We start from the raw sequence: 23,550 nt of genomic DNA on the forward strand, positions 1-23,550 counted from the left end.
AATATTTTAATATTGTGGCTGGAGGTTACTTCATTCCTACTTTTCTTTTCCAAGTTCTAAAGGCTCTTGAGGCTTTTACAGGCACTGGCCAACTGTCACCAATGGAACTACAAAGCCAGGCTCTGGATCCACTCATTGACTGTGAGAGGAAGCACAACCAGCCCCAAACCCATCCTCCCCTAGTAACCTTATAACTACTCAAGGTAAAGTGAGTGGGTAGTGTCTCCTGAAAGGGAGGTTGAGGCAGGGATTAGTACTGGAATGAAAACACAACTGCGGGTCACAGAGCAAGGTTGGGAGAGAGGGGACCAGCTGCATTGCTCCTGCAGAGTGCCAGGGTGGGCTGAATGGCCTCCTTCTGTGTAGTCAATGGTTTTTAGACTTCATTGCACTGTTACTGTCCGTCTGGGATTAAACCTCTCTTGTCTGTGAAGCTTATTGTTCCACTGAGTGCTACATTTATCACCTGAAGCTCCAGGAGCCACAGTGCTGCGTCCTAATGAATTATCCGAACAGTTTTTTTAACAGTTGTAACTACGGAGCCACCTTTCCACATTGGTAAATCCCAACCAAATAATAACAGCTCCCAGACGGCTTTATCATTGCTGAATCTTTAATTTTATGCAGTTAAAAAGATGGTTGCTCCACACTCCTTGCTCTGATGAGTGGTTTATCTACCACAGTGCTAAAACAGGAGCAGCCCTTGCAAGAATCACAAGTAAATTGTGGACAGTCCTTACCATCAAACAGAACAGAGTGGAGGAATGATCCTTCAGCCAAAGACAGCAGTGTGGAGCATGCTCCCTGCATGCTTATAGTTATTTACCATTCAGTTACAGTGGCACCTCTCATTATTGAGCTCAATCTGCAGTCTTGGGATGGAGATAGTACAATGTGAGAGGAAGTTACCAGTAGATGAAGAAATAACAAGACACAATGAAACAAAATAGCCTTTCCTGGCTGCTAGATGTTCATTTTCAAAGTCCACCATTTCATGATGTTCAATATTGAATCGGAATGTTAACTTGAAGTTGAATAGTTTCTCTTTTTTATGCACTTATGGGACCTAGGTGTTAATTGCCCATCCTTGAGGAGGTGATGGTGAGAAACTTTCATGATATACTGCAGTCCTTCAGATGGAGGCAATCTGGTAGTGCTGGGTCTATGTCCTGGAACTCCCTACTACACTACCGATAGTGCTGGGTCTATGTCCTGGAACTCCCTACTACACTACCGGTAGTATCCGGTAGTGTAGTAGGGAGTTCCAGGACATAGACCCAGTGATGATGAAGAACAGCTCTACATTTCCAAATCAACATGGTGCATGACCTGCGGAGAAAGCTGCAGGCGATGATGATGCCTTGCACCTGCCGCCCTTAGTCTTTCCAGGTGTATTCATGGAACTCTGATGTTGACGGGAAGGTACACCTCAAAGTGCCAATCCTAGGGGCTTTAGGCCTCTCTGCTCCAACCATCTATGCTGACTCTGCATTCACGCACCCTTGCAGCAGTGTCCCTTAAATTTCCTCCTGTATCTGCATTAATTAGATTCCATACATTAAAACACCTGCAGTGATCCAATGCTTTACAATTCTCTCCCTGCATCTATCAGGAATGGTGGCTTCAAGTGATTTAGATTTGATTTTTGGGTCTACATTCCAGTGGTGGGGTCTTTAATCACTGACAGCATAATGTGAACTGCCAACATGTTGACCCGAATTAGGTGTAAAAACGATTTAAATTAGTCCTGAGTTAATCAATCTTCATTTAGTTACATTATCATCTCACTGCATTTCTCCGTTCCCGCAACTGATGTTCACAATTAAAGGGCTGAATGGGATCATTAGTTCTCACACTCATGGATTCACTGATGTAGCAGCTTGAAACCAGCTACATGAGGACTTGCTGAGGAGCTTCAGGGGCCGATTTTTACAGAGTTGCTTCCCAAGAAATGTTCTGTGAGACTTGCCAGTCCTCCCTTTGTTGGGGACAGTTCATAGAGTCATTGAGTCAAACAGCAGAGAAACAGGCCTTTCGGCCCACAATGTCCATACTGACTGTCAAGTATCCACTATACTAATCCCACTTGGACCAAGGTCTTCTATGCCTTGGTAATTCAAGTGCTCGTCTAGATACTTCTTAAACATTGTGAGAGAACCTGACCACACCACCTAATCAGGCAGTGCATTTCAGATTCCATTTTCTGGGTGAAAAAATTCTTCCTCAGATCCCCTTTATGCTTTTTTCTCCTTACCCTAAACCTGTTCTCTCCAGTTTTAGATGCCTCTCTATGGGGAAAGGTTTCCTGCTGTCTACCCTTTCCACGGTTTCTCCAGAGACTGCTGCAGAAACCACCACTTTGGCTGATCATAAACCTTCTGAAGGTATCTATGGTGTCGTAGATATCTGGAATAAGCTGCCAAGAGAGCTGGTGGAATTAGATACAATTACTACGTTAAATAGGCATTTAAATAGGCAAGGCATAGAAGGATACAGTCCTAAAGCAGGCAAATGGGATTAGCGTAGATGGGTAAAAAGGTCAGATGGATGTTGTGGGTTGAGGGGCCAGTTCTGTGCTGTACAATTCTGACTGTATCTCACTGAGCTCAGTCTCCACCGTGAGGGTGGAGATGGTACAAACTGAGAGGAACCTCACCAACAGATCGAGCAATAGCAAGTTGGGATGACAGAAAATGGAACCGTGTAGATTTTCAGAATGGGACAGTCAGCAGTCTTCCTATTGAAGTTTGAGGTGTTGGGATAGTTATCAGAGGTGTTGGGATAGAAAGTTGCCTCAGGTAGTGAGGCAAAGCAGACAGTATGGATGCACCATCTGTTACACTGACAGCCAGTTTGAATGAAGTCCGTCTAACTAAATATCAAGCAATGCCTCCACCTGTGACAGATTTCTAGCCCATTATTTCTGACTGATATGGATGAAGGCCATTTGGCCCATCAAGTCTTTGTTGGTACTCAGAGCAACGTTTTGAGAAAACTAACCAAATAATAAAAGGTCTCCTTTCTGAGGGAACCTCAGCTGCCCCTTCCTCCCACACCCTCAGTCTCAGGAGTTTGTAGACTAATCACCTTGGTCGTTTTCAGAAGCTGGATTTTCTGCGTGTGTTTGGCCTGACAACCCAAGCCCGGAGGGAGGAGCTGCTGAAGCAGAAGCGACGCAAGAGGCGGCGGATGCTGATGGAGAGGAGCCCCTCACCACCACCGGTCCCCAGCAAGAGGCAGGCACCCTCACCCCGGCTGCTGCTGCCCAACAAGTACAGCGCTGATGAGATGAACAGCACACCCGACCTGGCGGAGAAGAAGAGATTCCTGACGTCCTTCAGCCTCGCACACATCCTCCCGGAGAAACGAAAGGGTAACAGTTTCTTGCTTTTCCCTTTGTACTACCTGGATGTACTGATGTGATGAAATGATGTGGGTGGATAGCATGCAAAACAAACTTTTTCACTGTACCTCAGTGCAGGTGACAATAATAAAGCAATTTACCAATTTTTCATCTGCCTTTCACTTCTCTCCGCAAACCAGTCTCCCTCCGTTAACTCTGTCTATTTATTCTGACTATATCTTCCATGACTACATCTGCGCTGCACTTCCCTGTAGCTATGACACTTTACTCTGTACCCTGTTAACGTATTTTACCCTGTAGTGCCTCAATGCACTGTGTAATGAATTGATCTGTACAAACAGTATGCAAGACAAGTTCTTCACTATACCTCGGTACAAGTGACAAGAATGAACCAATACCAATGACTAACTACATTATCCAATTTCCTCACAGCAACCAGCCTCTCCTCCCTTGATTCTGTCTACACTTCCCGCTGCCTCGGGAAAGCAGTCAATGTAATCAAGGACCCCTCCTACCCCGGTCATTCTCTCTTTTCCCCCTTCCATCAGGCAGAAGATACAAAAGCTTTAGAACACGGGGCTCTTGAGGCTCAAGGATACCTTCTATCCTGCTGTTATCGGACTCTTGAACAGATCTCTCATACACTAATGATGGACTCTTGATCTCCCAATCTACCTCATCGTGGCCCTTGCACTTTATTTGTCTACCTGCACTGCACTTTCCTTGTAGATACAACACTATATTCTGCATTCTGAGAGTCATAGGGTCATACAGCACGGAAACAGACCCTTCGGCCCAACTGGTCCATGCTGACCAAGATGCCCCATCCGAGCTAGTCCCATTTGCCAGCATTTGGCCCATAACCTTCTAAACCTTTCCAACTGTCTTTTAAAAATTGTTTTCCTTTCTACTACCTCAGTGTACTGACGTATGGAATGATCTGTCTGGATGGCACGCAAACAAAAGCTTTTCACTGTATTTCAAGACTTGTAACTATCATAAACCAATACCCTAGTGGTTACCGTTTATCACCTCCCTTACCTATCAGATCACCAGTAGCCTTTGTGTTCCCACTTATCACCCTCCAGCAGGTGGCTCCACCTTCACCCTCCCCACCCACCTCTCCTGACTCCATCTTCCTCCTTTTTTATGTCTACCTCTTTCTATCATGTCTCCCAACTCCACCCCTCCCCTATCTGGCTCAATCTGCCCGTCATCCTTAAACACCACCCCCCACCCCAGCCCCCACCAGTCCACCAATCACCTCTGGCCCCTGTCCCACCACTCACCCTCTCCTCTTTACACTGGCTCTCTCCCCTCTCGACTCTCAATCCTGATACAGGGTTTCGACCCGAAACATCGACAATTCCTTTCTCCCCACAGATGCTGCTCGACCTCTGAGTTCCTCTGGCAGATTGTTGGTTGTTTCTCCTTGTTCTGTGACAGCAGGTGGCTCCAAAGAGCTGGGACCACCAGACTCTCACCAGGAGCTGTGCTTGCATGGTCAGGGGACCCGTCTGCCCTCATCTTTGAGGAAAAGCTGGGGAGTTCTCTCAGATATCCTGACCACCATTTATCCCTCAATCAACATCACTAAAGCAGATTAACTGGTCGTTATCACTTTGCTGTCTTTGGGGGCTGTGCTAGAACTGGTTTCCCACCATACAACTATGAATATGCTTCCAAAGTACTCGCTTGGCTGTGAAGTGGGGGGTGATATGAGGCTGTAAAAGGTGCTATAGAAATGCAAGACTTTTTTCTACAAAATCATTTTATTTTTCCTTAACCAGCCTCCTCCATTTCTTCCCTTGGTATTCCTCACCTTACACTGCCTAAAGCTGTTTCCTGGGGTCCTAAAGACCACCATGTTTCTCACCCACATTTCCCTGCTATTTCACCCATGTAGCCTCTCTTAACATTTCAGCTTTACAAATGTCCTCTGGGTGAAGGGGAGAGGAGGATGTTGGAGCTACATCAGATTCTCCCTTTCCATCTGTATCCCAGCAGATTCCTGGACAACAGTTAGAACCAAGGTGCCTTGGGATCTTTCATTTCACCTGTTAGGGTAGGTTACAGGCCCCATCTGAAGCACAGTTTCTTGGACAGTGCAGCACCCAATAGTAAAACTGGAGAGTCCACTCTGGGCGAGGCTCGAGGCTAAGCAATGAGTGACACTGGCGCAGTTGCTGTCGCAGTCCTTGTGCTCTCTTTACACCTGTCACTCCAATCAATTCAATGCCCCGTGAACATTACCCTCTCTTCTGAGCATTGCTTGCTTGATCCAGTGGTGAATGTATTATGGGAGAGCTAAGTTCAACAACAATCTTTGCCCTCCAAAATTGTCCTTTTGAGCCATTTTATGAATATAAATATATTGCAGTCATTCACCAAAAATCCGAACACAAGGGTGTAGCAGTTAGTGCTGCTGCCACACAGCTCCAGCAACCCAGGCTCAATCCTGACCTCCGGTGCTGCCAGTATAGAATTTGCACGTCCTCCTTGTGACTGCCAGGTGCTCTCTTTTCCTCCCACATCCCAAAGACATGCAGGTCGATAGGTTAATTGGCTGCTGCAACTTACCTCTGGTGTGTCGATGAGCAGCAGAATCTGGGAGGAGTTGATGGGAGTGTGGGAAGAACAGATTACAGGAAAATAAGCAGGGGAATGGGATTGATCAGAATGCCATGAGAAAGCATAGATTGGATAGGCTGAATAGCCTCCTAGATTGTTGTGAGAAAATATGAGAAATTTGAATACCAAACTTCAGCCTTCACCTATTGTGCTGGGAATTTTTTATCTTAGAATGGTGTGTGTTTGCTAACTCACCCGAGAGGTCTCCACCTGGGCAGACCTGGGTCCATTTCTTAATGGATCTGTTCAGTTGAAGACTACAGTTGTACACGTCTAAACTATCACCAGGCACTGCCCTGTTTCAACGCCGGCACACTGTAGAACCCACCTACTTTGCAAGTTCATATTTCTCTCTTGATTTGTCTGTTTCTACAAAGCTTGGTGTTAGTGGAGGTATTTATCAGTGCTTCCCTCTCTCTCACCTCATAGAAAAGGAGACCCTGACGGAGATGATTCAGTCCATAAAACAGAAGGCGCAACCTTCAGACACGCCTTTCAAATACGTCTCTCCTCCATCATGTACCAGCCCCAGCTCAGCTCAGACTGGTGAGTAATGACCGGTTCACGGGGGCCTTTTATATTTAATCCCTGAGAAGCTCTCGAACCTGGCAAAGGGTTCTGACAAAGGATAATCGACCTGAAATATTAACTATGTTTCTCTCTCCACAGATGCTGTCTGACCTGCTGCCGCTTTCCAGCAGTTTCTGTTTTATTTCAGATTTCCAGCAGCTACATTTTCTTTCCTGGTCTAGAAATGGTGGTTTACTCTGAAATGTATAACACTTGGTTTAGTTGGAAATGTATATTGGGGCTGACTTCCTTCTGGATTTACTGTGATCCTCAGTGGGAGAGGGCAGAAAAGCAGTCAGGAGACCGTTTCACCGACTCCTTTGTCCTATCCCAGCCCTGAGCTTACTGTAGGCAATGATGCTGTCAGTGGGAGTGACCCAGGCATGTGCCCTTCACTCACTGGAGTTCAGGAGAATGAGAGGTGATCTCATTGGGACAGAAGGTTCTGAAAGGGGTTGACGTGCTGGATGCTGAGAATCTATTTCTTCTACCAGAGAGTCTAAAACTCGGTGGCATGGGGGATTGACCATCTGGGGCTGAGAGGAGGAGATATTTCTTCTGGCAGAGTGCTATAAATGTTCAGAATTTCCGAACTCAGAGGGCTGGGGATGCTCAATCAATGAATATATTCAAAGTGGAGATCGATATATCTTTCAACACAAAGAGAATCAGAAGATATGGAGATGAAATAGGAAAATGGACAAGGCACAGGATATGCCATCTTCATATTCAATGGCAGATCAATCTTGAAAATCCAAATGGCCTTCTCCTGCTCATGTCCCTTTTTTGTTCTTAGGTTTTACTGGGAGGGCTGTTGCTTGGGTAGAATGATAGTGTTCATTCTGCCCATGTGTGGTTGAGCCTACTGCATTGACCTGTGAAATTTGGCAACATGTGCACACCAATTTCCTATCATTTACACAAATGATTTCCAGCATGGCGCACTCAACCTCCTCATACCCCAAAGGAAGCAGGATCAACTCAATCCCCACCCTACAGAGATTAGGAATGATAATTCCCATCTCCTCAACAACCCACCCCTCTGACCCACTTCACATTGTTAACTCCTCATTCTGTGTCCGTCTCTATTTCTCATTCTATATCTTTCTCTCTGTCATCCTCTGCTTTTACCTCCACCCATTCCTACCTATATTATGTCAACAACTTTGACCTCAATAAACCAGCTGTTGAAGACCCCCACCTCCCTAACCCATTCCACCTGATGCTTTGGTGGATTATCAACCTCAATTAATCCCCTCAAGACACACATATAAACTTCAGTCCTGATGCAGGGTTTCAACCCAAAACATTGAAAATTCCTCTCTCCCCCGCAGATGCTGCTCGACCTGCTGAGTTCTCCAGCAGTTTTTTTTTTGCAATGAACTTATACTTTTGGGAATGGAATTCCATTCTTTTACATTTATTTCCCTGCCTTGAAATTTAATGATGTTATTAAATGGTTTTAGTGAATCTTCATTGGCTGCAAGGTGAAAACCTTGCAAACTCAATCCCAATGTAGACTTAAATGGAGAGAGGACCTCAATTAACATAAGGAATAGCCAGCTGTTACAGAGCATGTAGTCTTTACATTACTCTGGGATCACATTTGTAAGCTTTGGAGCGTTTTGGTTTGGAATTACTGCTGGGATGTCCATTAATTATGGAGCTCAGGGGTTGTTGTTGTGGCCACTGATGGGACAGTGTAGCAGTGATACTGAGAATGTCTTGTTTATAGACAGGGACAGTAAAAACCACTGGTGCTGGGAATCTGAAATTAAAACAGAAAATGCTGGAATTACTCAGCAGGTCAGGCAGCATTTGTGGAAAGACAAAAAGTTAACATTTCAATAGACTTCAGATGCTGGAATCTGGAGCAACAGACAATCTGCTGGAGTAACTCAATGGGTCAGGCAGCATCTGTTGAAGGAATTGGACGGTTGACATCTCGAGTTGACACCCTTCATCTTGACTTAAAGAATAGAGGGGAGATAGCTGGTATAAAGAGGTGAGGGGGAGGGGTGAGGCAAGAGCTGGCAAGTGATAGGTGGATCCAGGTGAGGAGGGGTGTTTGGCGGATGGAGTCAGTGAACATATCAGGTCAGGCAAACTGACAAAGAACCCCAGACCTCAAATGTTAACTCTTTTCCTTTTTCCACAGATGCTGCCTGACTTGCTGAGTGTATACAGCATTTTCTGTTTTTATCTTAAGGGAGGGGGTAATGTTGGTGTGCTCAGAGTGATGCAGTTTAGAGGATCTCAGTGAGGTAATATTGCAGTGCTCTGCGGGGTATGCCAGTATTTCAGCTGGCTGGTTAGCGTGAGTGCACCTTCAGCTTACAGAAGCGGAGAACCACAACCCTGTTGTGACATGATCTGCTGTAGCGGGGAGGTTTTAGTCCTTACTGGTTGTTGTGCCTTCAGACAGAGTGGTGGCAAATTGTTTAAACTCCTGAGGTGGCTGCCAGTCAGTGAGGAGATCAGCATTATGTACTCAGCTACATGGATCTGGAGTTTCTTGCGCTGTACCATGGTTATAGATCATAGCCAAAATGGAGGGTTAGGGTTAGGGATGGGATAATTTGGGCAGCACATTGGCACAGCTATTAGAGCCTCTGCCTCACAGCTCCAGATACCTGGATTCCATCCTGACCTTGGCAGCTGTCAGGTGGAGTTTGCACGTTCTCTCAGTAACTGTATGGGTCACCTCCGTGGGTTACCTCTTCTGTATCCCAAAGACGCGTGGATTAAGAAGGTTAATTGGCCGATTAAATCGCCCCTAGCGTAGAGGTGAGTGGTAGAATCTGGGGAGAGTTGATGAGAATGTGGGGAGCACACAAAAATGGGATTAATGTAGGATTAGTGTAAATGTGTGGTTGATGGTCGGCACAGACTCAGTGGGCTGAAGGGCCTGTTTCTGTGCTGTGTGTATCTATGACTACATGACTTGTCTCTCAGTGTCTCTGGGCTGCACTAAGTTAAATTCTGCCAGAGTTTGATGGAATCATGATTCAGGTGGGGTCTTCATTGATAAAAAGTTTCCTTTGGCACTCCTCTAATTCACCATCACTGAAGTCAGTTCCCTGGCAAACCTAAAGGTCCTGGGTTCAACTCCCAACCTTCACTGAGCTGACTGATATGAAACGGGCAAAAGAAGAAATGAACAAGCTCCCGCTGACCAGGAGCTCCTGGTGGTGCGTGCACTTGGAGACTGGATCAGGCTGAACCTGGAATTCATTCACCAAGGGGCTGCCCAACACCCAGTTGCCAACCCATGATGTTGTGCCGAACTAATTAAACGTAATTAAAAGCCTACTGATCTAGTCCCTTCTTCCTACACAAGTCCATATCCCTCCATTCTCTGCACATTCACGTGCTTGTCGAAGAGCCTTTTTAACACCTCTATCGTATCTACCTCCACCGCCACCCACGGCAGCACATTCCAGGTACCCACCACCCTCTGCATAAAAAACTTGCCCTGCACATCTCCTTTGAACTTACCCCCTCTCACCTTTAAAGGCAGGCCCTCTAGAATTATGGTTTTTATGACAGTCTGGTAGTTTTATGGTCAACAGATGTGAGGTACTGGGGAGTGGTGCCAGTTGAACTATATCCCAACATTAGTCAGTTCCTTTAAACGGAAGAGATTAAACTTTTTAAAATAAAATCCCTTTTCAAAACATTTATAATCATGTCTGGGGAATACTGGGTATGTTTCTGTAATATTGGAGAGCCTTTTTGTTGATTTTGAAAAGCACCAGTTTTGAAACCTTGTGCCTTTTCCTCCTCTTTGTTGCCTTCACAGTGGACTTGTCAAGTGGACATTCAGCCGCTGACAGTGACGGGCCTCCAAGTGCCGCCCCACCCCTGCCAGAACTCCGGAAGACCACCGAGTTGGTCAGACCGGAACCGCCCAAACTCTCAGAGGTGGCCAGCAGGCCAAAAGAGGCCGTCCTGCCCAGCGAGAAGAGCAGGCCGCACGAAGGCCATGCCGGGCGGAGGTCGGTGAGCGTGCTCAGTAATGCTTTGGGCTCCATGCAGAAGGACAGTCCTGGCGCTGCCGCACATGGCGCAGGTGAGAAGAGCAAGCCCTGGGAAGCGTTCATGGCTGAGGACTTTGCCCAGCAGTTCCATGAGTCTGTATTGCAATCCACGCAACGAGCATTACAGAAGCATAAAGGTAAGTGGGAACGGGTCAAGTGCGCTGCTAAAGGAAATTGCCTTGTACTGTTTTAGACCACTGGAATATTGCCTCCAAATCTGGTCAGCCAGAACACAGGATAATAGGAGCAGGAAAAGGACACCAAGCCCCTCAAACATGTCCTGCCACTCAATATGATCATTGCTGATCTATGCTGGCCTCAACTCCTCTTCTGCGCCAGTTCCCCACAGCCCAAAATTCATTGATCTTTCGAATATTTATCTATCTCCTCCTTACATATATCTAATGAACCTCAGGGGCGGAGAATTCCAGAGATTCACCACCCTCTGGGAAGAACAAATTTCCACACATCTCAATTTTAAATGACCGGCCCCTTATTTTATCGCAATGTTCCCTTTTTCGTGACCCTCCCACAAGTGAGAACATCTCAACATCTACCGGATCAAGCCCCCTTAGGATCTTATATGTTTGAATAAGGTTCACCCCTTATTCTTCTAAGGGGTAAGGGGTAACTCTTCTTCCAAAGAGTTTTAATGATCTGGAAATCACTGCTGGTAGGTGTGGTAGAATCAATCAGGGGTCTCAAAAGGTGATTGAATGGGCACTTGAGAAAGAATAATTTACAGGGCTGTGCAGAAAAAGCAGGGGAATCAAGGATTGCTTCACCAGGAAACTCGATGGACTGAATAGCCTCATTCTCTGCTGTGAATGTATCCAGCATTGACCTCTTATTGGCCACAGATCTTAACAAGGCCAAGAATGTGTGCGAATGCTGTCATTTTATGTCATTGGAATCGTTAACAGCAGCTTGGACCAACATACTGAGAGCTGCCAGTTCAATGCCTGTTAATCCATCTCTAGAGCCAAGTTGGTCAGGGACAGATAAAGGAAACTGGCAGGGACGGTGAAGGAATTGGGCTTGCTGGCCTTGCGGTATTCCATTGTGGTCGTGTTCTCATCTCTGTCAGAAAGTTGTGGGTTCAAACCCCACTCTCGAAACTTGGGCACAGAACCTTGTGCAATGCAGAGGCAGTGCTGCGCTGTCAGAGATGCTATCTTTGGGATAAAACTTTAAACTGAGCTCCTTACCTGATCTTCAGGTACAGATAAATGGTTTGAAGAGTAGGGGAGATCTCACAGTGTCCTGCTCAATATTTGTCACCTCAATTCGAAACACTTATTTCATTTATGTTTGTAGCAGCTTGCTGAGTGTAAAACTGACTTTCACATTTCCTCTGAATCAAAAGTGAGCTGGAAGGCACTTTGGGACATCTTAAGGTGGTGAAGGGTGATATATAAATGGAAGATTTTAGTGCTTTTTTATCTTCTAGTGAAAAATCTATGCAACCTTGGCTTAGAAATTAGATTGCATAGTGATCCACTTTCAATTTTACATGGAGTAGATTGCACTGGAGATTATTTCTGGGTGAAATTGCACTAGACACAAAACTACATCTGTTACTTCCATACGCTCTTCATATTAGCACGCCAAACATTTTCCTAGCATAAGGCATGGTCTTAATGATGTTATTATTTGTATAACCCATTTCTGCCTTTCCGAAACTAAATTTTAACACTAAGCTTATGACAAGCAACAAATAAAATGCTGGAGGAACTCAGCGGGTCGAACAGCATGTAGGCCACATTTAGAGTATTGCATGCAGTTCTGGTCACCTCACTATAGGAAGGATGTCGAGGCTTTAGAGAGCATGCAGAGGAGGTTTACTAGGATGCTACCTGGATTACAGGGCATGTGCTATCAGGAGAGGCTGGACAAACTTGGGCTCTTTTCTCTGGAGCGGCAGAGGCTGAGGGGTGATCTGTTGGAAGTGTATAAAATTATGAGGGGCATAGATAGGGTGGACAAGCAATATCTTTTTCCCATTATTGAGTGATCCAATGCATGCATTTAAGGTGAGGGGGGTAGGTTCAGAACAGACATGAGGGGTATGTTTTTTACCGACAGAGTGGTGGATGCCTGGAATGCATTGTCTGATAGGGTGGTGGAGGCAAATTCATTGGGGCCTTTTAAGAGGGGTTTGGATGGGCACATGAATGAGAGTTCTGTAGGTAGAACAGCTATGTCGGCACAACATTGTAGGCCGAAGGGCCTGTTCTGTGCTGTACTCTTCTATGTTCTATTATCTTAGTGTTGATGACTACAGGTGGAGAGGTTCATGTGGTCTGCATTGGGTATTTTAATTTGCAGGATCATTATGAAAAATATCACTTTACTGGGGAGTCCCTTACATCTCTTGCAGACAATGCCTGATTCTGTTCAACTGGGAGAAGAGGGTATGGATGCTAAGCAGGGACATTCCCCCAGTAGCCTCCTTCTTCCTCCTGTTCTCCCAGCTCTGCCTCATGGCCCTCAGGCAGTGCATCTCCTTGCTGCACCTTCTCCAGCAGTAGCTGCTTTCTTTGATTGGCTAGGTTATGTAGCGTGTAGCACAAAACAATAAAGTTTCCACATGACCTTCACCTGCACTACAGGGCACCGTAGACCAATACAAGCAATGAAATCACACCTTCAGTGAGCCAAAGATGTTTTCCACTGCTAGCCTAATATTTGCGTGGCTTCTGATGTATCTGCACTTAGCTGATGTGGTTGAAGAGTGCATTGATGTGTATTGCCAGGAATGTACAGGGTAGCCCTTGTGCCTCAGGATCCCTCCATCTGAACAATGAAAGTGTCCAGTTGGTCAGATTCCCCAGGATTAAGAAGGAATCCTGTGAGATCCCCAGAAACACTGTGCTCACCACGAGGATATCCTTCCTCATGGTGAGCACATGACCTCACATTGAGCCTTGTACTGTTCATAACAAAATCCGGGTTATTAAAGGAGCCTTTATGGGCATTTGAGTGCAGTCAATGGCTGCCCACATTCACAGAAAGTCAATACTGCTGACAAATTCTCGTGTCTGAGGTGTCACCTGTTCCTTACTGAAATCAAAATACAGTGTCTGGGCAACCTCTGTAATGCAGTGATGAGCAATGAATTGGGAGACAAGGCAGAAATGTCCTGCATTCACTTGGAAAGATGATGTAGTGAGAAGTTGTGAGTCAAAGTGGCTGAGAGCAAGAAAGGTCGTCCATCTGAAATGATAACTCTGTTTTTCTCTCTACTGATGCTGTCCGACTGATCAGTATCCTCAGCATTTTCCATTTTTATTTCAGATTTTCAGCATCTGCAGTTTTTTTTTGCTCTCCCAAATACATCCCAGGAAAATCACAGGTTAAATTCCTGGTCTGTGATGGGTATAATTTAGAAGAGCAAATTGATTACTTGAAATTGCTAAGTTCAGTAGTGAAGGTTGCAGTTCCCTGGTCAAAAGATAAGATGCAATTGCTACCCTGCACAGGGGCCTTTAAATAGATTGCCGTTTACCACAAAATGTGTGTGATTAAGCAACAGTTTTTTGTACAGACTTCAGAAAGCTAAACCCCTGCTGGGCTTGAAACAGATCCAGGCTAGTGCTCCCTTACAAAGCATCCCATTAACGAGCTGTCTTTTCGCCAAAAGGAAATTATGAACTTGTCTCCCAGCAGTAATTGCAAATGATTATTTGTTTACGCTTTTTATTAGTTTGTGTGACTCTACTGGCTTAAACTCAGACCTGGGTAAACACAAGCAAAGTGTAACAGTGAACTGAAGTGCTTATATTGCTCTGCTCAGTTTAATCACTCTGATTCAAGGGGTTAGTTAGGCAGCTTTATAAAACAGATGAGGAAAGGTAGGGCAGAAGAGTAAATAAAGGAAGGCAGTAGGGAAGTAAGTAGGGAGGAGGTATGGAAATTGATGAAGAGAAAGGAGTTCCCCTGGAAAACTGACTGTAACAATTGCTGTTTCATCTCCCAGCCCATACGAGACCCCTGCTGTCCCAGTGTACAAATCGCAAGCCTGCTCTGTGCTGGCTTTGACTGATGGTGACACTCCAGTTAGGTTCCTTGCCTCTGGGTCTGAGGATAGACGCATCCTGGAAAGTTGATAGTGGAGGAGAATGGAACTTGATTCGGATAAGATGACCTCTATAATCAAATGGTCTGCTAGTTGTGATTTAGAATAACCCAGAAAATGAACAATGAGATGACTGACGACCTTATTCCTCATTTGTTGACTTACGTTGAGATACAGGGCAGCCAGTCATCTGAGTGGCTGTTCTCTGGATATTCTCTGCAACATTTTACAAAGAGGCACCCTCTCCTTGCTTCCTAGCCCCAGACGAAGCCATATATTCATGTTTGTCAACAACACTAAAATGGGTGACATTATGAGCACTGATAAAGGACAGAACCGAGCATTCCTTAAATGAAAGGACAGAAGCAGCAGAGATTCAAAGGGGCCAAAGAGTCCAAGTTCATAGCTCGGTGAAGTGTTATGGACAAACACAAAAAGTAATGATAAAGGCTAATGAAATGCTAGTGAGGGCTGGAACGTAGCATGTAAGACATGATGCTCCAGCAACACCGAATCCTGGTTGAACCACACTTGGAGGACTGTGAGCAGTTCTGGGCATTCCACCTCAGGAAGCATCCATTGGCCTCAGAGGCAACATAACTTGCATTACCAGAATGTTTTGTTTTTGTCGAGGGAATCTAATATTGTTGTCAAGGCCAGCACTTAACTGTGCATCACTAACTGCCCTCAAGTGTCTTGATGGACATTTCAAAGGGCAGTTAAGAATCAACCACATTGGTAGATCTGGTAGGATAGACAGGGTAAGGAAAGCAGAATCTCTGCCTGGATGGACTTTGATGAACCAGATGGGGTTTCACAAAACTCCAGTAATTTCACAGTCATTATTACTGATACCAACTTCTTATTCCAGATATTAATCTTAATTACTTGAATTTAAATTCCCAAGCTGATGTAGTGGACTTTGAACTCATTTACCCAGATCAATAGTCTAGATACCTTGAAAGCACATCCCACTCTGATAATGCTCCAATAGCCATAGTATCTGAACTCCCAGAGTTTAATAACTAGAGCTACATTTATTGGAAATTCGAGGATCAGTGGGTGATTTCATTGAAGTTTTCAAGATAGTAGGGAAGAATTGATTGGGTGAGCAGATTCTGAATGTTGAAGATTTAGAACAAGATGCAACATCTGAAAATTGGACCCAGATTTATCAGGAGTCATGAGGTAACATTTCTACATGCAGGATATGGTAGAAACTGGAACTCTTCTGCGAATGGTATTTGATGCCTGGCAGTTGTAAGAAAGGCACTAATATAAAGGTTGCAAGTCAGCCATCATGTCACTGAAAGATGGGACAGCCTCCTCTCTCAAGTCCCCTGCCCATATATCATCCTGCCCATTCGAAGCACTGAATATTTCCCGATGTCTGTTTCTGTTCAGGCACCACAGTGACACTAACCGCTGAGCAAAATCACAAGCTGGACACCTCTGTCCGTTACAACATTCCAGAGATCCACTCCTGCAGCAGAACACTGTTTACACACCAGAATGGCCAGCACACTGCCACCCAGACCAGGAAAGGGGTTATGTGCGAGCAGGAGGAGGACTCCGACAATGAAGACGATGAGGAAGAGGAGGATGCAAGGCCTTTCCATTCTAAATGGCAGGGCATTGAAGCTGTCTTTGAGGCTTACCAGGAGTATGTCGAAGGTAGGTGGTGCAGTGTCTGTGCCAGGAAACCCCTGGTGTGCAATTGGCCAAGTCTACCATTGTGAGTTGTCAACAAACAATCTGCTGGAGGAACTCAGCAGGCCGAGCAGCATCTGAGGAGGGAAGGGAATTATCGACATTTCAGGTCGAATCCCTGCATCAGTACATAAATTGCTGCTCGACCCGCTTGAGTCCCTCCAGCAGGTTGTGTGTTGCTCCAGATTCCAGCATCTGCAGTCTCTTGTGTCTCCATAGTGAGTTGTCGAGTCCGACTCCTCCCACTGGGTCCCCTCCCCCCTATTGTTCCCATCTGCCCACCCCACCTCCTTTCTTTGGTTCCATGCTCCACCTTGCTTTCCTATCAGCTTCCATCACCCGCAGCCCTCCGTTGCCTCCACCTTTCACCTCATAGCTTCTGTCGCTATTTCCACCCTTCCCTCTTCCATCTGCCTATCACCTCTTCTCACTTGGATCCACCTTTCGCTTGTCAGACCTTGCCCCCCCCCTTCCCCTCACCCCGCTTCCCCTCACCTCTTTACACCAGCTATCTCCCCTCTACTCTTTCAGTCCAGATGAACGGTCTCAACCTGAAAGGTCGACTGTCCATTTCCCTCCACAGATGCCGCCTGACCCGTTGAGTTCCTCCAGCAGTTTGTTTGTTGCTCCGGATTCCAGCATCTGCAGTCTCTTGTTTCTCTGTTTTATCTCTCTTTAATTGTGCCAACTGGCCAAGATAGGTGAAAGTAGCCCTCACCTTCTTCACCTTCTCTCCTCAACCAGCACTAGGGTTCCACAATCTCCCACCTTCATTCTGTGATTGTTCTAGAGAAACAATGGCGCCAAGTTTTAACATCTGACCTGAAGGATCTATCTTCCAATGATAAACATTTCCTCCATTGAATCAGAATCAGATTTGTTATCACTGACTTAGGTGACGTGAAATTTGTTGTTCAGTTCCAGCAGTACAGTGCAAAGACAAAATTGCAATAAATTACAAAAATAAATAAATAAGACATCGGAATGATTCTCTCAATTCTGAACCAGCATAATTGGTGCAGAAACCAGCACACTGCCCAATAATGTTTTTCATAGCTCAAAGTATGGAGTAGGAAAATCTCAGCCTCCATTCCTGACCAGAACTCACCTGGTTTATCCCACCTCGTGTAGTGAGGGAGTTGATATCAAAATCAGCCAGGATCCCTGCTCCTGTTCACTGAACCCTTGTGTAAGGAAATGTAATGAGAACAAGATTAGGCTCAGATACTGTAATCCGATGTTTGAACGGTCTGTTGACTCTCATAGTCATAATTGGGAATGGTAACATGGGAGTACAGTACTATTATTGTAAAATTATTTGATTTTTATTTTTAGTTCCATCTTGAGGTGTGTTTTTTTTAATCAGTTTTCAGTAGTGTTTGATAAAATTGGACACTTTTAGTTGTTTAAAATGAAATATTCAAATGCTGGCCTCTACAAAGCATAATTAAACAGAAGTCAATAACAACAATTAAGGCTTTATCTTGATTCATTTTCTTTCACGTAATCACAAACCTTTTGTCTCCCTGCCTTGCTTTTCACCTTTCTGCCTTTGATACGCTATCACCCTGCTCCCACAGTTCATCCCACAGACAAATGACATTGGTCAGCAATCTGCTTGACCATTTTTGAAGCCATGTGTGGCATTCTTAAAACTGACTGACTGAAAACATAAATTCTACACAGTTGTTGTTTATTGCTGGCACATTGTTTAATCGGTGAAGGGAAGTAAAAAAAAATCCATTTTCCAGATCGGCCTTCAGGGGAGTTTTTAATCAGTTAAAAGTGAAAAATGCAAGACCTAATAATCCTTGACTATTCTTTATATTCTGTGAGCTCTGAGATTGAAGCATAATTCTGTTAGATTATGGTGGCAACAATTTAATGATAAGTTTAAGATATTAAAAAGTAAAATGTAACAAAATTGATCATTTATTTCAGAGCAAAATGTGGAGCGACAGGTTCTACAAGCCCAGTGCAGACGCCTGGAAACCTTTCACTATAACCTTAGCCTGTCTGCAGAGCAGCTGTCCCTCAGCATGTCGGTAGGTGGTACAAAGAAATATCTTACGATACTCTTTCAATTCCAATGGATTGCCAATTCCCTGGGAACTGATTTGCATCTGTTTTCAGCTGGAATGGGATGGTACAGCAAGGGAAAATTGGGACACATAACTTAATGCCAACTTCCAGACTTCTGCCACCTTGGTAAAGTCCTTCAAGTGGATGGTGCGGCTGAGCACTTCAATAGCCCATGCAAATGGAGGTCCAATGGGATCACAGTCCAATTTTCAGGGGCAATTGTCCAAATTGGTCATTCCTCAACTTATAGAAATGGGCATGTGAAATACAACTGTCTTGAATTATGAAACAACCTTGATTTATTGGCTGAAAGTCAGTGTTGAGGTTATCTCAAAACATGTAGGATTGTTTTTGAGAATTAGTATGCATTGCCAACTGTGAAGTATTGAACATTTCTGCTTCTTTATTGGAACTCTGTGGAGCCTGACTTGATAGTTAACCTGAATGCCCAACACACCAAGTTCTACCATTGTGGGGTACAGAATTAGCTAATCACAGTTGGTCAGGGTTTGGTTTAGAAAAGAACAGTTAACCACAGCATCCTTGAGCAATTAAAGGGTTTGGCTCAGATCAAATAGGTTCATTCTCTGAGTCACACCTTAAAAATGGCCATAACCTTTGAACCATAATGTCAGCAAAAGCTATCGTCATCAGAAGATCCAGGAATAAAAACTGTAAGGAATTTAGTGTGAGTCATTGGGCTCTTGTGCATATTTAAAGGTTTGGATTCATTGGCGGATCATTTAAACAGGAACATTTTCATCAAATTGCTCAAATCATTGATTTGGTGAAAATTTTCCTGTTTAAATTGTCCGCCAATGAATACTAACCTTTAAATATTTTGGGGCGTGAATGCTGCAATTATTGCCCCAAGGCGTGGTAGTGGGACATTTCTCTGAAGCCCTAGTGATATCCCAATTATTAACCCAGTGACAATGACCCTGATACATAAGATAAGATCTCTTTATTAGTCACATGTACATCAAAACACACAGTGAAATACATCTTTTGCATAGTGATTTGGGGGGCAGCCCGCAAGTGTCGCCACGCTTCCGGCGCCAACATAGCATGCCCATAACTTCCTAACCTGTACATCTTTGGAATGTGGGAGGAAACCGGAGCACCCAGAGGAAACCCACACAGACACGGGGAGAACGTACAAACTCCTTACAGTCAGTGGCTGGATTTGAACCCGGATCGCTGGCGCTGTAAAGCGTTATGCTAACCACTATGCTACCATGCCTGCCCATGATTAGGTCAGAACAATGTGGGTGACCAGTAACAACTCCAGAAATTATTTTTCTTTTCTCAACTTTAAATTTCAATGGTGTGGCGGATGGGATTAGTTTAATTTGGCATCATGGTCAGCAAAGACATTGTGGGCTGAAGGGCCTGTTCCTGTGCTGTGCTGTTCTATGCTTTCTGTAAAACTTAGAAGAGAAAAGTGTGTCCACAGATGGTAAAAATCTACCAATTGTGTGAACTGTTGCAGCATTTATAGAATAATGGATTCCAGAGCAGGAGGAAGTTAATTTGCCCTTCTAGCCTGTTCTGCCATTCAGGGGAATCATTGGACAGATATCATTGAACAGATCACTGAAGCTTCCATGTACCCACCTTCCCCCATGTCCTATGTAACACCTTTGATTTATAAAAATCCATCCTAAAATTAACAACTAAGTATTAGTTCCAAGTTTCTACCGCCCTCTCCAAGTTTCTAATTTCATAATTGAAAGACCCCGTGATCCTAAACTCTGCAAAGCACGGCAAATAGTTGAAAGCTTCATTTGAACATTGGTGGTGATAATTGATGACATTGTGCACCTGGTTCTCTTTGAAATGCAGGAACTTTTGGCTCAGAAGCAGAAACTAGCCTCAGAAAGGGAGAGACTCCAGTCCGAATTGGACCACTTAAGAAAGTGCCTTGCACTGCCTACAATGCACTGGTCTAGAAGCTACTTCAAGTCCTATCCAAGGTGACAGCCCTGTTAGCTCGGCCATGGCATAGAGAGACTATTTTATTATCCTGGTATTTAAGATTCCCATTGGAATTGATACTCTGGGCAAGACCTAAGGAAACATGCCACATATGAAGCGAAGGGTAAAAGGATATCCTGCCTATTGGACGAACGTCGCATTGTAAAGGAAACAAGACTTCTGGATCTCTCTATTTTTTACATAAATTTGCTTAAAAGAATACTTTTTTTCCATCCTTGTTTGAATTTCTGATAATTATTTAGTCCCTCATCTTACCCCAATTCCAATTAAGAACAGTTTGCAGGGGGTGGTCTATTCCTGACCTCCAGAGCCAACACTAATACATCCAATGTAAACTCTTCCAAGTTGACTGGACTGTGTGAATATCTCTGTACTTCCTTGATTTGAGTGGCTACAACAACCTGAGTGGTTGGATCTCCTGCGTGGATGTCTCTTGCTCAGAAGACAAGAAATAGAGAGGAGCCAAACCCAATGGAGAACACCACAGATACTGACCACATGGGATTGAAGGATCCACCTCACTGAATACCATCCCCTTCCCCCACCCATCTCTCTCTCTGCAGTCTCTGCCAATTTTTCTGCCATTTAGCAAGGTTTGGAAATCTCTCATCTATACTGGCTCTCCCTCAGCCCCCTTGCACTGCAACCAAATCAGACCATGACAGTTCAAGACTCGCTCAGCTAACGAGGCTTTTTTTTTACAGAAAAATGCACTTAAGGCAATTGCAGGTACATTTTGACCCAGAGTCTATTAAATCACACTGATGCATGTTACAGCGCTGAGTGTGCGTTAAGTATAGAAAGACAGTAGCCTAAAGGGCGCTTTTTTAATTATTAAAAAAAAACAAAATAAAAAGGATTTTTTCACAAAACAAAAGATGCTTTGCCTTGTACTGTATATAAACAAAAAACAGATTTTGTATGTTTTTATTACTTTAATTATTTGTATTAAAGCTTGCCATTTTTAATATGTTTCTGCTTTTGGCAAATATCTTGCTTTTAGTGTTCGTACTGCTGCTGGTCAGGACAAAGAATCAAAGTGTTTTTAAAACAAAAATCCAAAAAAAAAATGAGAGCAAGAGGGTTTTCACTGGTGCGTAAGCTGTTCACTCTGTTTTGGCATAGCACCAGTTTAAGATTTCTGTAAGAGAGGATGCAAAGCCTCTACACCTCTTCCTCTGCCTGTCACCCCTTCCTCCCTCTTATTTATACTTGCTTGAGAGAGACAAGCACCAGTGGCGACTTGTGGCTGTATCAGCTGCTTTACTTTTTCTCCTAATGTACTGTAAGTTTTTGTATCTGATTTGCACTCGCCTGTGTTGGGCACTCGGTCCCTTCCTCATTTTCCACTCTGACACTCGTTAAAGTTAGAGAGCACGTCTGTGGTTGGTGTGTCTAGAAAGTTTTTGATGTAAGGTGCACTGGTCGTAGCCATCCACCCCTGCTTCTCCCAGCCAAATGGTGCATCTTGACCACAGAAAAATTATCTTGTGTTCTAATTTCTGTTTCTTATCTCACTGCGGAGTACTGGCTGTGATAGGGGTGTGCACTGAGGGACTTCTGCTGCATCTTGTTACTGGAAGGAGTAAATATGCATTCTCTGCCCCCTGAGATAGTAGCACCCTTTAATGGTTCTGGGTCCAGGCAACTGTTGCGAGGTGAGATTTAGCAGGATGTGTGGTGCATTATTATCAAAATCTCCAGACTCCCTCCCTGTGACATAAACCCACGGCAGATGACAGCATGACAGTCCAATAGAAAATACCTGCAGGACATTGATAAAATGGAGACAGTCACACAGGAGGGAGGTGGAGCATTCCTATGACCCTTCATTTTTCAGTCCTTATTCCAGACAAAAAATGAACAGAGGCACTCTTCATCCAAGGTTAGTTTCAATACCCTTTGATATGCAGGATAATTGAGGTGCAGCTTTTACCACTCAGTTGAAACCAGGGCTCATTTATATGGGAAAATTCGAAACATTAATCCCATTGTGATTCAAGGCTTTAATCATTAATCCCATTGTGATTCCCAGCTCTATTCCTCTTTTCAAAGCTTTGTTTTAATAAAGGATGGCCTCCCTGTCTCAGAGGAGGTAGGACCTTCCCACCAGCATGGAGGCAACAATTGTTCAACCATTCTCCTCACTCAAAGAAAGGCTCTCGTGCTATTTTAGCGTGTGCAGTGCTATGGAATAAGGTTTTATTTTCTAAAAAAGGGGGAAATAGTTGAAGACGTTAACCTGAAATGAAGCCATTAGATTGAACCAAGGACAACTTCTTGTTGATTTCCCAAACCTCAACATACAGATAGTATCTAAAGCCTACAGGAGGCATGAAGAGTCTGAGGGGATTCACGTACCTCAGGCTTTTTTTTGCAGTTGTTACTGTGCCCTGATTAAGAGGGTGCTTGTTAGCTTTTGCTGTTACTCAGAGCATTGTGTGTTAATGCTTAACTTATGAGAGAGAGAGAGAGAGATCGTTACCGCCATAGAAGGGCTGTCTGAGGTGAGGAGCTTGTAATCCTGAGGGAAACCCCTCATACCTATTGCTGTACCAACTGCAAAGCCCACAGCAATGTCACTACTGAAGTGTCCAGAAGCTAATTTATTAGGGTGATTAAGGCAAGTCACATTGATGATGCAGAACAAGTTGCCAGATAAACTCACGGTATTTATGTTGTATCAAACCAGATCCAAACCCTCCCAGATCTGACTCTATCGTCCCTGTGAACTGTACTTTTCAGTGTACAGGCCACATGGGACAATAGAGCCAGATATGGGGAGAGTTTTTATTTAGAACCGAAGTGCTAAGTTAATTGTACCTGGGAATGCATCTGCCAATCACATAGTGGTTCAGACCCCAGTGTTACTTTGCAGTTCTTCCTAAAAGGGTCTTGTGCCATACGTGCTCCTATTGAGAGCCCCATGTGCCGTGCAGGAGAGCTTGCCGCATTGACAGTCTGTCTTTTACTGCAAGCCATCCAGACTCTCCACCGGTATTCTGTGCTGGAGACATAATGAGGTAAAAGATTCGCCCCTGTTGTTAATTCATAACATATGTGCATTGAACAGCAGT

General features: G+C 44.4%; 1 protein-coding gene across 8 annotated transcripts in view; it reads left to right on the forward strand.

Annotated features, from left to right (window-relative positions):
- gse1b (Gse1 coiled-coil protein b) overlaps positions 1–22,208 on the forward strand; it is a 569,714-nt gene extending 547,506 nt beyond the window's left edge. For all 8 annotated transcript variants that reach the window (XM_052028482.1, XM_052028483.1, XM_052028487.1 and 5 more), the window contains 6 exons: positions 3,103–3,373; positions 6,425–6,541; positions 10,368–10,742; positions 16,088–16,357; positions 18,335–18,438; positions 20,321–22,208. In XM_052028482.1, coding sequence (XP_051884442.1) covers positions 3,103–3,373; positions 6,425–6,541; positions 10,368–10,742; positions 16,088–16,357; positions 18,335–18,438; positions 20,321–20,455 — 1,272 coding nt within the window. In that variant the 3' untranslated portion in view covers positions 20,456–22,208. The remainder of the gene's footprint in view (positions 1–3,102; positions 3,374–6,424; positions 6,542–10,367; positions 10,743–16,087; positions 16,358–18,334; positions 18,439–20,320) is intronic.
- Positions 22,209–23,550: the final 1,342 nt, after the last annotated feature.

The sequence above is a fragment of the Pristis pectinata genome, chromosome 13 (genome assembly GCF_009764475.1).
Source record: "Pristis pectinata isolate sPriPec2 chromosome 13, sPriPec2.1.pri, whole genome shotgun sequence".
In the NCBI taxonomy this organism is placed as follows: domain Eukaryota; kingdom Metazoa; phylum Chordata; class Chondrichthyes; order Rhinopristiformes; family Pristidae; genus Pristis; species Pristis pectinata.